General features: G+C 45.9%; 1 protein-coding gene across 4 annotated transcripts in view; it reads left to right on the plus strand.

Annotated features, from left to right (window-relative positions):
- Window positions 1–13,176, plus strand: part of ARAP3 (ArfGAP with RhoGAP domain, ankyrin repeat and PH domain 3) — a 38,515-nt gene extending 25,339 nt beyond the window's left edge. For all 4 annotated transcript variants that reach the window (XM_083448530.1, XM_083448532.1, XM_083448529.1 and 1 more), the window contains exons 22-34: window positions 792–897; window positions 2,229–2,376; window positions 2,480–2,548; window positions 3,115–3,189; window positions 3,563–3,677; window positions 3,997–4,125; window positions 4,708–4,841; window positions 5,835–5,917; window positions 6,159–6,194; window positions 7,064–7,127; window positions 9,702–9,839; window positions 10,612–10,650; window positions 11,945–13,176. In XM_083448530.1, coding sequence (XP_083304656.1) covers window positions 792–897; window positions 2,229–2,376; window positions 2,480–2,548; window positions 3,115–3,189; window positions 3,563–3,677; window positions 3,997–4,125; window positions 4,708–4,841; window positions 5,835–5,917; window positions 6,159–6,194; window positions 7,064–7,127; window positions 9,702–9,839; window positions 10,612–10,650; window positions 11,945–12,574 — 1,766 coding nt within the window. In that variant the 3' untranslated portion in view covers window positions 12,575–13,176. The remainder of the gene's footprint in view (window positions 1–791; window positions 898–2,228; window positions 2,377–2,479; window positions 2,549–3,114; window positions 3,190–3,562; window positions 3,678–3,996; window positions 4,126–4,707; window positions 4,842–5,834; window positions 5,918–6,158; window positions 6,195–7,063; window positions 7,128–9,701; window positions 9,840–10,611; window positions 10,651–11,944) is intronic.
- Window positions 13,177–17,039: the final 3,863 nt, after the last annotated feature.

The following is a 17,039-nucleotide window of genomic DNA, read 5'->3' on the forward strand; positions in this document are numbered from 1 at the left end:
AGAAGGGGAGCTTTAAGTCTTTGGCCCTGGCTGCAGTCTCCATGAAATTCACCTCTTACACACAGAGAGAGAGCAAGAAAGCTTCATTTGGTTCTAAAGGGAACTTTCCCCCTAATGCTGCTTGCTATGCTGGGCAGGTGGCTTTCACAGAGATTGTGGCTACAGCTGCAAACCTTCCCTCCCTGCATGCTGTGATCTGGATAACAATCCCCACACAACAGAATTGCTAATCCCGTTGTTAATATCACCTGCAGTTGGTCATGTCGCCCAAGAAAGCCAGTGCCAATCAGAATGGTTGATACTGAACTAGATTGGCCAAATCGACAACCTGATTTGGAAAATAGAGTACATTTAAAAAAAAAAAAATCACAGCCAAACATTCCTTGTACCAAGTTGCTCAGGAAGACAAGCTCTGTTGCATACTAAAGATCTCCCCAATTGCCAGAAAAGGCTCCCTTCTTTTTTGGTGTTCTTCTTGCTTGTATGCAGCCCAGTATCTATTGATATAATTCAAGCAGAAGAATGTATCAAAAACCATCTGAAGCAGCACATGTTGACCTGGGAGGCCAGGGTTCAACTCTCCACTCAGCCATGAGGTTTTCTGCCTCTGCGGCTAATCTGCCTCTTAGGGTTGTTTGGAGGATAAAACGGGGAGGGATAGAACCATATATGTTTTTTGGAGGGAAGGTGGAATATCAATGTAATAAATAAGTAAAGTAATAAAACAGAACATATTATAATATTTAGAATGTATGTTTACCAAAGTTTAATTCTATGCTGCTTCCTTTCAGCAATCTCCCAGAAGTCCCACAGATTGGAGCGATACAAGGAGCTGATAAGCCGCTTGCCCCGCCTCAATGGCCGGACCCTGGCTGCTCTGATTGGCCACCTGTACCGGTCAGTCTGGGACGCGGGTGGCGCTGTGGGTAAAACCTCAGCCCCTAGGACTTGCCGATCGTCAGGTCGGCGGTTCGAATCCCCGCGGTGGGGTGCGCTCCCGCTGCTCGGTCCCAGCGCCTGCCAACCTAGCAGTTCGAAAACACCCCCGGGTGCAAGTAGATAAATAGGGACCGCTTACTAGCGGGAAGGTAAACAGCGTTTCCGTGTGCTGCGCTGGCTCGCCAGATGCAGCTTGTCACGCTGGCCACGTGACCCGGAAGTGTCTGCGGACAGCGCTGGCTCCTGGCCTATAGAGTGAGATGAGCGCACAACCCTAGAGTCTGTCAAGACTGGCCCGTATGGGCAGGGGTACCTTTACCTTTACCTTTTACCGGTCAGTCTACACTCGCCCTCAGTGGCCTCCGCAAAAATATCACCTTTCAGACCCTGAAACACCTTTCAGACCCTGGATTTAAAATCAGGGAAATGGTGCCAGGAAGGATTAAGTCCCCCTCCTGTAGTTCCACAGTCCTGGTCTAAATTCCTTCCCTCTTCACCACTCTGGTTGCTTTTAAGTCCTAAGAAAAGATGGCACACATGGATGACACAACGCACAATGGTGATGGGCATGAGGAGAGATCAGAGGCTGCTAGGATTTCCCTGGCTGGAAGAGTGGTGGACACTTTCTAGTTGAGTTCCCTCTTCCAGGGTTAGCAAACCAATCCAGTGTGCAGTTCTTCTGCTGGCTGGTCTTCTTTGACAGTCCAGCTTCTGCTTACCAACTTCAGTGAATGCTGTGCTGTGGCATTGGTTTGTTGATATCAGGACACGCAGAACCACCTAAAAGTTGCTTAACGAAATCCATGCAGTTCTTCCCACTCTCCCTTCCAACATACTCATTCAGTCCATAATGGGGTGGGGGGGAATGTGCATGGACTGAAAAATACCCCCCAAAAAATATGTTTGTGTCCTATCGAGCAGTTAACCTTTTGAGTAACATCCCCTGCTTCCCCCACCCCTGTTTGACTCACACGTTGGAAGTGGAGAAATTGAGAAAGTTGTGCTCCATTCCATACTGTTCTCCAGACCTCAAGGAAGATGTTGGGAGAGATGGGAAAGTGTCAAAGTAAAGAAGATACTGCATGCAGCCTTCTGATCCACCTGTGGAGGAAGGACATCAGAGATATAGGAGATAGAAGGGAAGCAGCCACGTCTGCACATGGGGGAGATTGGTGGATATATGCAAACATGGCTACCAGAATGCTCCTTGCTTGGAAGAGTGCCAGCCATGGAAGCGCCTCCGCTCACTCCTGCAGGTACTCACGGCCTTCTCTCATTTGATATCGCAGGGTTCAGAAATGTGCTGACCTCAACCAGATGACCACCAAAAACCTGGCTCTGCTCTTTGCACCCAGCCTCTTCCAAACGGATGGAACAGGGGAACATGAAGTCAAGGTGATGGAGGAACTGATTGACAACTATGTTCCTATCTTCAATGTGAGTTGCCTGCCTCTTCACCCAACTGCTCTCCCTGTTACTTCACAGTAGGCCTCTGCCTTTTTGCATCCATGCTAACTGCATTGCTTCTCCTGCCCTGTAGATAGAGGAAGACCAGGTGTTGCAGATGGACCTGGAGAACAGTTTGATTACTACCTGGAGGGATGTCCAGGTATTGCAGTTTCGCTTGCCCATCCTTTTGGCATGTTGCCCAGCAGATATGTAGGCAACCACAGCAGCCCAAGAGACATTATACGAGGGCTTGGATCCATGAGGATTCATGAAGGCTCCTGATTCTGTGTGGTTAGCATCCCCTGCAGACAAATCTTCACTGTAGCCTAGTAAAAATAATACTTCAATGTTTGTGGGTGGTCTGAAATGCTGAACATTAAGATCTTGTCACAGAAAAGTCCCTGTTCCACATGCCCACACAACAAACCACACGCATTGGCTGTACCACCAGAAGGGTCTCCTCCACAGACCTTGCAGATCTTGGGAAAGGCACTCCTTCAGGTATTTAGGCCCCAAGTCATTTAGGGAATTCTAGTCCAAAGTTTACACCTTGAATTGGGCAAGGTAGCAAACCAGCAGCCAGTGCAATTTCTGCAGGACTGGTGTTGCGTGGTTTGCTCTGGGCGTACCTCTCAGAACCCTCACATCTGCATTCTGCACTATCTTCAAGGGTATCCCTTTACAAGTAGCCTAAACAGAATTATCCCCTCACCTTACTCCCTACAGCTCTCACAGGCTGGTGATATCATCCTTGAGGTTTACCTAGAGCAGAAGAACCCTGACTGCTGTGTCACACTTAAGGTGAGCAACAGTCCTCTCAACAGCCACTGTCCCTTGGTGTCATTGGGTAATATGGGGCTCAGGTCACTGGCTTTTTTCACAGAGGTGGAGAGATCAGCCCATGAAAGGCTGCTTGTGTGAGGAAATCCACTGGAGTGGCCAGAACCACGGAGCTGCCCCTGGGCAGGATGGAGGGGCTCTCAGCTCTAACAGAGACATAGAAATGCCCTTGTACTTCATGGCCAATTTCCAACTCTATGCCGAAATGCATTAACTGATTGCAAGAGTTGTGTATAATGTTCTAATGTCAGACTCTGCACCTTTACTTGACCACATGCTGACATTCCTGCCTCTGGGTTGGCTGACTGAACTGTGCTTGCTCATCACCTCGCAGGTGTCTCCCGTAATGAGAGCAGAAGAGCTGTCCAATCAGGTGCTGGAGATGCGAAATGTGGCGCCCAGCCTGGACATCTGGCTTACCTTTGAAGTCTTAGAGAATGGGGAACTAGGTAAGCAGATGGATACCCTTCTGTTGGGTCCGTGTGCCAGGAGAGCTGTAGAGGTTTTTCAGAGCTTCACAGATGTGTCCAAGACATTCTTTTATTTGTTTATTAAAATAATTGCATGAAAAAGGCCCACCACTTGCTTAACAATAATTGCATTAAAATACAGCTTTAGAATATGTTCCTAGGGTTTTCATGCCACACACATGAAACTTGCACAAAATCCTTGACCCTCTGGTAACAATCATTTTTGTAAATGCTCTTCCCGCTCCCTGACTCTGGTCTCTGGACATGCATTGGACTCTTTCTGGCCCTTGTTTTTCAGAGCGCCCCCTGCATCCCAAGGAGAAGGTCTTGGAGCAGGCCCTGCAGTGGTGTAAGCTGACCAAACCCAGCTCTGCTTATTTGCTGGTGAAGAAGGTTCCCATTAGGGAAGGCAGCTGCCTCTTCACAGGTGAGTGAGAATGCCCTTCTCACATAGCCCAGCTTGTTGGTGCCCTGGAAACAAGCAAGTCAGCCCCTGCTCACTTTTGCGATATAGCGCTAGAGTCTGGGGCTCTTAGCCAGGGTAGCAGGACTGAGAAATTCTGCTTGAAATTCTGCAGAGTTGTGGCCAATCAGAGACAAAAAGTGCTGGTGTCAAGGGGTCAGATATTTGTACAAAGTTATTTTATGGAGGGACTGTAGCTCCGAAGTAGAGCATATGCTTTTCACTCAGAGTCCCCAGGTTCAATCCTCACTTTCTCCAGTTAAAGGATCTCAGGTAGCAAATGATGAGAACGATCACTGTGCAAGACCCTGGAGAGTTTCTGCCGGTCAAAGTGGAGCACTGTGCTTGGTGGGCCACTGGTTTGACTCAGCGTAAGGCTGCTTCGTTCAGATTCATCACAGAATCTCAAAGCTGAAAGGAGCCACGACTTGTCTGTTATTTGGCCTCTGAGTGCTGGCTCCATAATTCCACCGCCCTGAACATTGTTAGGCACCAGTGCCTTGCCTGGGTGTAAACCTCTCTGCCAATGTTCCTGTTTCCTTGCAGGTGCTAAACGCGACAGCCCCAAATGTGGTCTGCTGAAGTGCCGTGAGGAGTTGCCCAAACTCCTGGGCAACAAGTTTCAGGAGCGCTACTTTGTCATCAGGGACCGCAAGTTGCTTTTACTGAAAGAGAAACGGGTATAGCAACCCAACTAATACATTTGTTTATTTTAAAATGTCACATCCTGCCTTAGCTTGTAAAAAGCAGCCCAATACAACTTCCAAAAAACAACCATTAAGGCAAACCAGCAATAATCGCTCTTAAGGTTTGGTTGTAAGTTGCTTTGCAACCAACAGATTTAATAATAATTGAGGGCTACTGGTTTTTTGGCTGCCATTATCTTGGTATACCAAGTTTCAGAGCTTGGTACCATCTCAATAGCTAAAAAGCACCATGTATTTCACAAGGACTAAATGATCCTCTGTACTAATCCTTCCTTCATCCCAAAGGTAGACTCTCGTTATTACAGATTTCAAGGAGTGGTCCTTCCATCCTTTTGCCCCAGACCACAAAACTGACGCGGGTGGCACTGTGGGTTAAAGCCTCAGCACCTAGGACTTGCCGATCGAAAGGTCGGTGGTTCGAATCCCTGCGGCGGGGTGTGCTCCTGTCGTTCGGTCCCAGCGCCTGCCAACCTAGCAGTTCGAAAGCACCTCCGGGTGCAAGTAGATAAATAGGGACTGCTTACCAGCGGAAAGGTAAACGGCGTTCCGTGTGCTGCGCTGGCTCGCCAGATGCAGCTTGTCACGCTGGCCACGTGACCCAGAAGTGTCTTCGGACAGCGCTGGCTCCCGGCCTTTAGAGTGAGATGAGCGCACAACCCTAGAGTCTGGCAAGACTGGCCCGTATGGGCAGGGGTACCTTTACCTTTACCTTTACAAAACTGTAGGATACCCATAGGGCCCTGAAGATCTCTTTTAGTAGAAGGGAGCACCTTTGTCTCTCCAACTTCCTTTTTGTCTTTTTCCATCCAACCTCTCTCAGAAAGGCAGCATCTCCCCCTTCCATTGCCCAGTTAATTAACCCCAAATAGCAGATAAGAGTTCTGCCCTTTCTTTATATTTTGGGAAAGCTAATAATGCCTTATGCCTTTGGAATGATGATTGCACCTTCCGGTTCTCTATCCTCAGAGTGCTAAGCCAGAGCGGGAATGGATGCTAGACGTGGCCAAGGTTTACATGGGGATTCGAAAAAAGCTGAAGCCCCCTTCACAGTAAGTGACTACGGGATCCCATTGAATTTACAGTAGTGGGGTTATGGGGGAGACGCCTGGCCTGCAGGCCAGACTTGAACCACCAGACCTCCTTGTCTGGACTTGTTGTCCTACATGACATGGGAGCTTGGGAAGCGCTGCCCCCTTTGAACTTTGACAGGCGTCAGTCGCCTGATGTAATTATGACATCAGATGAATGACAGCAGGGGATTGTCTCACTCTGTATCCATCTCTGCTACAGGTGGGGTTTCACTCTGGTTCTAGAAAAGCAGCAACTGTGAGTATCCTTTCTATGTTGCTTTGTTCTTTCAGTGTGAGGAGATGAGCTATTCCTCCCGCTTTCCCTCCCTTCCTCCCTCTGCCCCAGGGCTTTTCTCATCTCAAGCACTGCATGGGACAGGGTGGAAAGAGCCTGTCACAATGGGACTGCCTCTGATGCATGAATGTGACTATAGTCCACAAATGGCATCCCACGTCCATATTAAAATGGCAGGTGGTTACCACCCACTTTCTTACAGGCTGCTGTTCAGCCTGAGAGTGCAGTTGCTCAGGGACGCACCAAAGGGCTGCTTCCGTCACTCGTGAGGGCAGTTCACTGGCTAAGACCAGCCATGTCTGGCTACTGCTCACAGCTCCCATGCCCATCAGGCAGCGTTAGGGAAGAAAAGAAACATGAATTGAAGGTGACATTGTCCTGTTCACTGCCTCCTTTTGGAATCTGTTGTAGCATAACTGGACAAACTTGGAGAGATTCAGGTGCAAGCCTTTCCCTCACACGTTTCAAGTGGGAATTACAAATCCTCCAATCCTAATCTCGGTGGCTGTGAGTTGCAGCGGCTGAATGAAACTTCCATAGTCAGAGACAGCAAAGCCCCTGAAATTCTGAAGACAAAAGAACAGTGGGTGGTCCATGCCCTATCATTGAACTTAAGAAGGCATCTGTCTGGCCATTGGTGGAAATAGAATGCAGGTCTTTGGTCCAATCCAACAGGGCAGTTTTGATGTTCTTTTGAGTCCTTTCCCTGGATAAACTTCACCAGCCACCTTTAGCTGCTCCAGGGAATGCACCACTGCCTGTTGAGCTAGGGAGTAGGGTGGGACAAAAGTCACCAATGTTGGCAGTAACAGGGAGTGTTTGTTCCACAGGTACTTAGCATGCATGGGGCAATCCGATCTGTGGGACTGGACCACCAGCATCCTGAAAGCCCAGGTGTGTAAGAAAGCACTCAGCCAGGAACATGCAGTGTTCCCTTCAGTCCAAGTTATGCATAGGGAATTGCTTTCAAGTAGTTTGCTAATGAAATATCTGTGATTGACCGTAACACTGATGTGATAGTTTTGTTCTGATTTGTGATGTCATCTCCACCAAAGACGTTTCCTGGATTGTTCATCCTTTTATCTGGCAACGACCTGCCCTTGTGGTGACAACACCCAAGAGAGTCTTACCTGAAAATATATTCAGATGGGAGATCTGCCATGGGTCACCCTCAGGAAAAAGCTCAACTATTCCTTCTTCAGGTGAAACTCACCTGTTTTCACTCCAAGGACAAGTTGTTTCAGATTTTCAGTGCATTTGTTGGAGAAAATGGTTAGAAACCAATGTGCAAGCATTTATGCTTGCATGACAGGACTTCCCTCTCTCCTCCTGCCCCCATGCATACCTAGTACCCTCCCCAAATTTGCTCCAGAGGTTTGGGGGAAGTTCTGAAACAGATATGAGGGGGCCACAGGGAGAAGAGAGGAGGGAAAGTCCCTTTGGGCAAGTGTGAATCTTTCGTCCAACAGAGTGGTAGGAGGAGTCCTTCAATCACAGTAACCCTGTAGGAAGTTTAATGTATGATATGAGAGGGCCAGAAAATGAATGCCTCCCTTCTTTGCTATATGGCTACTTCTGTTTTGCAAATGTGAAGGTGGGAAAGAAAAATTGTGGCTCTTTCACCCAGCAAAGACGGGATGCTTTCCTTTCCTACAAGGCACAGTGAAATGGGGCGAATTGTGTGTGTCTTGTACCCACACTCTTGTGCAATATAGCAATAATGTTGTTGAAAAGCCAGCAAATTAAAAGGGAAAAGGAGAGGATGAGGTTGCCCCTTCTCTATTCTTTTTTTCATCCATAGCCTTTTTAGTGTTGGGGAGGTACATTGGCTGTGCTTCCTTTTACTAAACATTTTGCAGCAGCCGCCTCCTCCAGGTGCAACTCTTTCATTACTAATGTGAAGTTCCCTAAAGGGTTAATGATGAAACCCAGATAGAAATAATCAGAAGTGCCATAAATAGTCCGCTGCTTTATAACAGGTTTTTGCTTCGCAGCCATTTTCTGCCTGCAACGATAAAAGGGAAAATCTTTGAACTCCGTTCCAAATAAAAAACCATTAACGGAGCTGCAAACTTTGCATGCTAAGCTTTCTACCAAAGATCATCTTTGCCTCTGACAGCAGGTGCCTGTGTGATTGTGGTGGGTGCTGGGCTTGTGCATTTTAAATATTCCACATAAGTTAATGCTGCATTTCCGAGTCCTGTACGCAGACAGACTGCATTTGTGACCAACTTATGGTGGAAGACATCACTCATTCTCTGTCAGCCTGCCCCTTACATAGAGACCCAAGATATCACTTTCTGAAACCTTTGTTCACACAAGCAACCAAGGACACCCCAGCAGAAAGGGTTTGGTTTCTTTTAAGTGACAATAATAGCTTTGTAACATAGAGAGTGGTCCTCTATGCACTGGCTGCAAAAAAGAGAGGAAAAAGGAGATATGACGATTTTATCTAAGTTGTTTTGGTGATTCAGTGGTTTAATATGAAATCAAGGTACAGTGGTACCTCGGGTTAAGAAATTAATTCATTCTGGAGGTCCGTTCTTAACCTGAAACTGTTCTTAACCTGAGGTACCACTTTAGCTAATGGGGCCTCCCGCTGTCGCCACACCACCACGGCACAATTTCTGTTCTCATCCTGAAGCAAAGTTCTTAACCCGAGGTACTATTTCTGGGTTAGCGGAGTCTGTAACCTGAAGCGTCTGGAACCTGAAGCGTCTGTAAACTGAGGTACCACTGTAGATTTAAGCGTGTTGGTGTCTCTGGTATCTTCTCTCATCATGGATGCCAGCTTATATTATGGATGTATGTTCTGTAATATTTTATTCATACTATTGCGGCAAGTTGGTCATGACCTTTGGATTGAACAATAAACTTCTGAACTTAATAATAACAACAACAATAATAATAATAGTAGTAGTAGTAGTAGTAGTAGTAGTAGTTGCCTGCCTCTTGTGAAGGAAGCATGTTGGTAGGAAGGAACAGGTAGTCACTGCAAGCGGTTAGTATCTATTACTAAGAACACACTTATAGAATAATAATAAAAATATCCATTGCATCTTCTACTCAAAAGGGCAAAATAACCTTGCAGGCCTGAAACAAGAGATATCAAAGGATGGCTCTCTCCTAAAATCAGTCTCAAAATGTAGCAACCAGCCAGATGTAATGTGGAAGGGGCAGCCATGTTTTGATGTATTTCTCCACAACTCGGCTCACTTCCAGTGCCAGATCTGGGCTGGGAGAAAGCATTTGAAGCAATGGCACAGATTAAGGCAGGGTACCAGCTGCCCTCATGCACATCTTTTGTTGTATACTGGTACATTAGAGCCCCATACCTAGGAGTAGGGAATGTCTGACCCAACGACCAGACGCATGCCCCCATTGAAGCATGTCATGGGTGGCATGACGTCAGTGAATGCGTTGTGACTGGTAATATAAAGAAATAGTTGTTGACTTCCCTTCCTTTAGCATGACAGCATCCGCCCGGTCATCCTGCGTCGGCGCTCGTCTTCTGACCTATCCAAGCAGAAGTTTGGCACCATGCCCCTGATCCCTCTACGGGGAGACAGCACCAATCCCATCATGCTCTCTGCTAACCAGACCCTGGTAAGGCTGCATGACCTGGCTCCTGCTGAAGCCCTGCTCTTCCATGAAACAAGAGCAAGCTGCAAAGCATGAGCAGCTTTAAAATCCCTGTGCTCAAATGTAAAGCATTTCCCTCTGCTGGTTGTATGTCCTAAGAAGTGGTACAGTTCGTGCCAGAGCCCAGGAAGAGTAATTGGTGGGTGACCTATTTCTGTGTTTAGCCGCAGTTATGAGAGTCACTTCCTCAATACAAGAGGAATTAATTCCCACATGATGTCTGAATGTGCTTTATTGAGAACACTGTCTTTGCTCATGAGTAAACCTCCCCAGCCTCGTCCATGAAGCCAGGGCCTCTATCTTAGAAGAACAATTGGCAATGAAGCAACCAACGAATTGCTTCTAAGAAAGCTCTTCTCAGCCAATAAATCTGAATTGGTGCTCACCTTGAGCAGATCTCTTAGCTGGTTGAGGAGCCACCAGCCCCTTCACCTTATGGGCTAGAGGGCCTCCTCATGACTTATTCTTCCGGTGCCCTGGATTGTAGGTGGAAACTGCATGCCCAGAAAGAGCAACAGCAGAACCTTCTGAGAAGAGGATGAGGCATACTTTGCCCCTCTTGCTTTTTCTCCAAAGGAAAAACAAGATGGTATAAAAATAAACCCAGCGACCCCAGCCTCTGGATCTCTGCTAAGCTTTCCAAGTCATAACCAAGACTGATTAATCTGCTCTTCCTTCTTGTCTGCTTGGGGTGTGAATTGCATCATCTGACCACTTTTATTCCTCTTGTTTGCAGCACCGCCTGCACACACGAAGGACACTGTCCATGTTTTTTGTAAGTACCTATGCATTTACAGTATTACATACTTATCCTGTATCCCTTACACTGTTAATAGAGGGGGGAAATACAAAGCTTTCTCTCAGAGGTAGATCTTGAACCCTTGTCTCACACAGAACAGGGTGAACCCTCCCAGCTCTCACCTGGGAGCTTCCCTTTCTTCTTCTCCCACCCTGGGAGACCTTCCCTTCTCTGCCTCTCGCACAGGGTCTTTCATCAGCCAGCCATCACCTTCCTGTGTGTACCCTCATTAACCCAGAGAAGAGGACATCAAACAAAAAACAAAGCAAAAGCGTAGTAGATAAAAGAAAAAAAGAGAAAAAGCAAAAGCAGGAAGCAAACAATAATGAAAGAGGTCCCCTCCATTTCATCATCTGTTGCCTCCCGCTTGACTATTCCACTCTCACATTCTGGCAGACCTTGATCGGTATTTTCCTTCAAAGGTTCTGTGCATTCTTTGGCTTGATCTTCCTCTGATCCATTTTCATTCACCGTTTTATGCATCTCGGCTCCAAGCCAAGGAGGAATCCGGGCCGTGGTGCTGCAGAATGTCTGTGGAGTGGGCAAGCGCTCCCTCTTTCAAACCCGGTTGGATCTGGGCCATCCCAGAATGGAGAATAGCCAAGCTGTCTCCCCTGAGCCTTTTCAGAAAACTTGAACATTGCCCATGCATGCCAAACAAAGTGTGAGCCACTGACAAGCTTAGTTGCCTCTAGCCTCACCCAGGACTGCCGTCTGCTATGGCAAGGAGAAGGAAGGGTGGCAGCCTGGGCCTTGACTTCTGGTTGAGGCCTATTAGACACTCACACCTGCAGTGTCAGAGCCAAACCAGGGCAGGAAGCCAGACTTCTAGGATTTGTGTGATTGCACACATAGTCCTGGGTAGCTTCCTAGACTAGGCCTGAGCCTCAGGCAATTAGGTTATTGGTCCAGGCTGTGGAGACCTAAAATTGCAGAACCAGGGCCAACCCAACCTTGAGGCAGACTGAGGCAGCCACCTCAGTGGCAGAATCTCATGAGGCAGTGTCCCCATGGGTGTCCCACCTGCTCCTGTTGCCACTACCACTGCAGAAGCAACAGTGGCTTCCGGTGAGATTTTGCTGGAAACCGCTGCACAACCCCCGTAAATGAGGCTCAGCAGTGGTGGAGATGGCACCTTCCTGTTTTGCCTCAGGCGGAAAAACAGGACAGGCAACCCCTGCTCAGAACAATTGTGGAATGTTTCTTTCTGCCGCGAGCCCAAGCAATGGCAAATCCATTAATGGCCTCCTTTTGCCTTGACTCCTCACAGCCAATGAAAATGCATCAGGATTCACTAGAGGAGCAGCAGGAGGCGGCTGAGTCTGAGCCTGTCTATGAGGAGGTGGGAAACTTTGCCGACTTGGGATTTCTGGAGCTCCAACAGTCCCTGCTGCCTCCCGTGGACCGAACCAAAAAGCCAGTTCCATGCTCAGAGCAGGCAGTATCCAGCTCACTGCCCCCCTGCCCAGCCCCCAGGACATCTGGAATCAACGTGGCAAAAGGATGCTGCTTTGAGAGGACCCTCAGGCTGGAGGAGGGGAAGGACCTCCTCCCAGACAAGCTCCCAGGACACAGTGTGGCCCCAAGTGCCGCTGTAGAGAGAATGACTGAGTTGCCTCAAGGGCCGCCTGCCCCAGACTGGGAACAGGGGCAATCAATAGAGGCACCTGCCTCCCCTCCAGAACCTCCAATGGGAGAGGAGCCTCAAGCTGGTGCCCCCAGGAAGAAAAGCTTCCAGGCAGACTTGTCCATCAGTGACAAACTCATGCAGGAGCTGAGTTCTGCCATCCTCCGGAAGAATGAGTGCCAGGCACCTGCCACAGTGGGGAAGCAGAACCCCCAGGATGGGGCCCAGGCACAGCTGGAAGGGTCACGGGATCTGAGGACTGAGATCCCTTAAACTGGAACTAGGCTCAGTGCAGTCCTGAGCATGACATGAGTCGCGGGAGGCTGTTGGTCTGCATCACGTCTCTGCCTGTGATGGGTAGAACCAAATACCCTGCCTGGAAGCATTGCATTAAGAAATCCTCTTCTCCTCTCGAACTATTTTATCCTTAGAGTTCCCAGCCACTTCTAGAGAGGAGGCGTGGTGTAAAGCAATGTGGGATGATATTTACTAAGGCAAAAGTGGTGCCCCCCTCAGCTCCAGCTCATATCCACATGCAGAATGTGGTGCTGCGTGCAGGATTCAGGTTCCTGGGAACCTCAGCTTTCATTTTTACAAGTTTCTAGCCCTCATGCTAAGATTATACTCTTGCCTGCCTATGTGCAATGCCTGAATGAAATCATAGAAGTCAAATAGGTGGCTGAGTATGTCCTGTGATAATCTGAACATGTCACAGACTTCAGCTGTTCATGGTGCAAAATTTGGATGGCGTGGCCATATATTTCTGTTTAGACAGGCCTGCACAGGGAATAAATGTTCTTGAAAAGGTAAGGAAATCCTGAGCATTTCCAGCAATATTCATACTGCCACTTGGAATAAATGAATTTTGTACAACAGAGAGCAAGAGAGTTTGTTTATGCTGAGTTATCTGGAACAGAGCTGATTAATGTGCACGGTAGATAGGGGAGCCAGAGGTTTGTTCATACCGTACTGGAGACAAGTAAATTAGCCACAACTGCTTGAAGATTGGTGAAGGTAATGCGGTAAGCCACTTCTGGGGTGGTGATGGTGACTGGGTGAAACTCTGAGGAAATGTCTCAAGACTGCACATTCCAGCTGGCCCTCAGGATCCTGAGGCAGTTAAGAACACACTTCACTCTTCTCAGTTGGACATCTGAACTTCACAAAATCATAGAACTGGTCATCGAGTCCAACCCCCTGCTATGCAGGAATCTCAATTAAAGCATCTATAACAGATGACCATCCAGCCGCTGCGTAGAAACCTCAAATGATTTGGATCACCACTGGGACATGTGCCATTTTCCTGATGAAAATTCTCCTTCCCTTTTTGCCCTAGGCAGCAAAACATGCAGCTACGCATCTCTAGATTTTGCCCTGTGGGCATCATGGAAGTTTTTTAAATCAGGAAAATGCTGGGAGCTTTAATGCTGGGACCCATCCCTACTGCTTTTTTTTTTTAGTTGTGGCTTTCCCAATGGTAACATCAAATCTGACTCTCAGATTCATTTATGATCCAGGCAGTGAACTTGAAATCATTGGAATCAAATCTAAATATTTATGAAAGTGAAGCCAAAAACAAAGCCAGTTATTCATCTCTGTTCAATAAACAATTTAATTCCCAATATATTATAAAGGAGAAAGGAAGTGTATTAAGGGAAGTAACAGGGTAATTTGAGAGAGGACAAAGTTTGAAAGAAACACACGTGGGCTACATATAGCAAGTGTTAAAAAATAACATAACATTTAGTTTATATTCAACATGTCCTTTCCAACATTCAACAAAAGGAGGACTCTCATCTGCCAGCTGAAGTCAACATGGCACAAAATTCAAAATCCAGCCAGGTGAGAGCTTGTTTCCAAAGAGGCAAGCTGGACATCCTGACCAGCAGATGCCATATTATGGGTAGGAAAGAGATAAGAGCTATGAGGCATTCAACTCTGCTCTTAGGACCTGGCTACTTAACAATTAATATACAGTGGTACCTCGGGTTACACACGCTTCAGGTTACAGACACTTCAGGTTACAGACGCTTCAGGTTACAGACTCCGCTAACCCAGAAATAGTACCTCGGGTTAAGAACTTTGCTTCAGGATGAGAACAGAAATTGTGCTCCGGCGGCACGGCAGCAGCAGGAGGCCCCATTAGCTAAAGTGGTGCATCAGGTTAAGAGCAGTTTCAGGTTAAGAACAGACATCCAGAACAAATTAAGTACTTTACCCGAGGTATCACTGTATATACATATTCCCCAAAGCGAACAATTGATCAGAGGTGAATAAATAAATGCACAGGGAGCATATGTTTGCCCTGTTTTCATATTTTTAAAGGGCTGCTGTGGCATTCATACGGAGCCCCCGGTCATCTGATGGACTATTGACCCGTACACCACTAATCCGCTGCCACCAACTAGGTCCTCCCCAGTAAATCACTTGGTCTCAGTCAGGTTCTTAAGTTAACAAAGAGTGTAGTTTATTGCAGACACAAACAAACTTTAACTGCATTCCAAACGTTGTTACTCTTTACCTTCTTAGTCTTATTTTATCCTGCCTCTATCTCTTCTACCTCCCCTCACACAAGAACCAACTGCACTGTCTATTTCCAACTGTCTGCCAACTGCTTTTCCAACTGCCTTTCCCAACCAACCAACCCACTAAAACCAACCAAATACCCACAACCCAAACCTCAGGCTAAACCCTTTTATAAACAGGTAGGCTCCACCTCCGGCTTTCCTATTGGTCTACATATTAACCCTTTTTCTCCCCCTGTACAGACATTTTCAAACGAACAGGCAAACACCACTCCCCCCCCCCCTTAAAGAAGTTTGATCAGGAGGGATAACTGAACAGAGTTACACTCCTGATCAAACTGCATTAGGCATTTAAAACAACTCAGTTATCTACAGGAAAAATTATTAACTGACCATGGTTAACCTTCACCATCGGATCTCTTGATAAAGCATCGGCCACAATGTTCAGGGACCCTTTCATGCTTCTCATGGTGAAACTGAAGTCCTGCAGCAACAGGGCCCACCTCATCAGTTTGCTATTAGTTCTCATCATCCTTAGCCAAAGCAAAGGTGAATGATCGGTGCACAGTATAAATTTCTGGCCCCAGATGTATGCAGAAAAAGCTTTTGACAGAATATATAAAGAATTCATAGGGTTTGTGTTACGTAAATTTGGTTTCCCCATAGAAGACTGTAATTGGATTAAAATGAATTATAAAAACCCAACGTCCCGGATTGTTACAAATGGAAGAATTTCAAATTTGATTAGTTTAAATCGAGGAACGAGACAAGGATGTCCTCTTTCTCCGTTATTATTTAATCTGTGCCTGGAACCATTAACAAGAACAATAATTCAGGATGAGCATATCAAGGGTGTAAAACACAACAAAGATAATAACAAAATTGTATTATTTGTGGATGATATCCTTTTATTTATTACAAAACCAGAAGATACAATTCCCAAAATTATGGAGAAAATAAAAACCTTTGGCAGAATATCGGGATATTCTATAAATTGGACAAAATCAGAGATTTTACCAATTGGGCCAAGGGCTACATTGTATAGAAACCATCAATTTTGGATGTGCAAAGACTTTATTAAATACTTGGGTATAATGATTTCATTAGATATAGACCAAATTGTAAAATTAAATTTGAATCAAATTATAAATGAGATTACTTTTGATATTGAAAGGTGGGGACCTCTAAACCTTTCCCTTTGGGGAAATGTTAATGTCCTCAAAATGAATGTTGTTCCAAAGCTTTTATACATTCTTAGAAGATTACCAATACATATTCCCAAATTTTACTTCCAAAAAATAAATCAACTATTTAGATTGTGCCTGTGGGGTACAAAACCACCAAAAATATCACTACATAAAATGCAACTTCCAACTAAGGAAGATGGCTTTGGTCTCCCAAATCTGGAACTATATCACCAGGCCTACCTGCTGAGTAAGACTAATGATTGGAGAGCTAGCAGGAATCCCAATTGGGCTACTGTCAAATATAGTTTCTTTGAACCTCTTGAACGGTGGACTAAACTCGGCTCTAATTTTATGAAATATCCTATTATTCTGGAGACTATTAATGCACCTATACAAATTTGGATGAATATAAATAAAAATAATAAGGATGACCCCTACCAACATGAGAAATTAACAATATGGGCCAACCCAAAATTAAAAATTGGAAATTAAGTAATAATTTGGCAAAATTGGATGAAAAAAGGTATTTTGACATTGAATCAATTAATTTATGAAAATTACAAATTTGTGGAATATAAGACTTTGCAAGTAAAGTATGGGTTAACCAGTGAAACACAATGGCAATACATCCAATTGAAACATATGTTGGAAAGGCAGTTTGGTCCTGACGCTATAGCAACATCGGAAACACCCATGCTGCTACAAGATTTAATTTCTGCAACAAAAACAAAAAACTCTACGCTCGCACTATATAAAACCCTACTCAACTGGAAGAAATATGATTTAGAATACGATAGACAAAAATGGAGTGAAGGGTTAGGGGTACAGATAACAGATGATATATGGGAGTCAAGTATAAAATAAACTGAAATAGAATCTATGGATCTAAGACTAAGACTTATTTAGCAGAAAATAATATTGAGAGTGCACTGGACTCCAGCAAAAGTTTACCAGAAGAAAATAAATGCAGACAACTGCTGGAGATGTGGAAGTAAAAATGCAAACTTAGTACATATGATGATTAAC

This window comes from Podarcis tiliguerta (assembly GCF_965153285.1).
Source record: "Podarcis tiliguerta genome assembly, chromosome: 7".
NCBI classification, from domain to species: domain Eukaryota; kingdom Metazoa; phylum Chordata; class Lepidosauria; order Squamata; family Lacertidae; genus Podarcis; species Podarcis tiliguerta.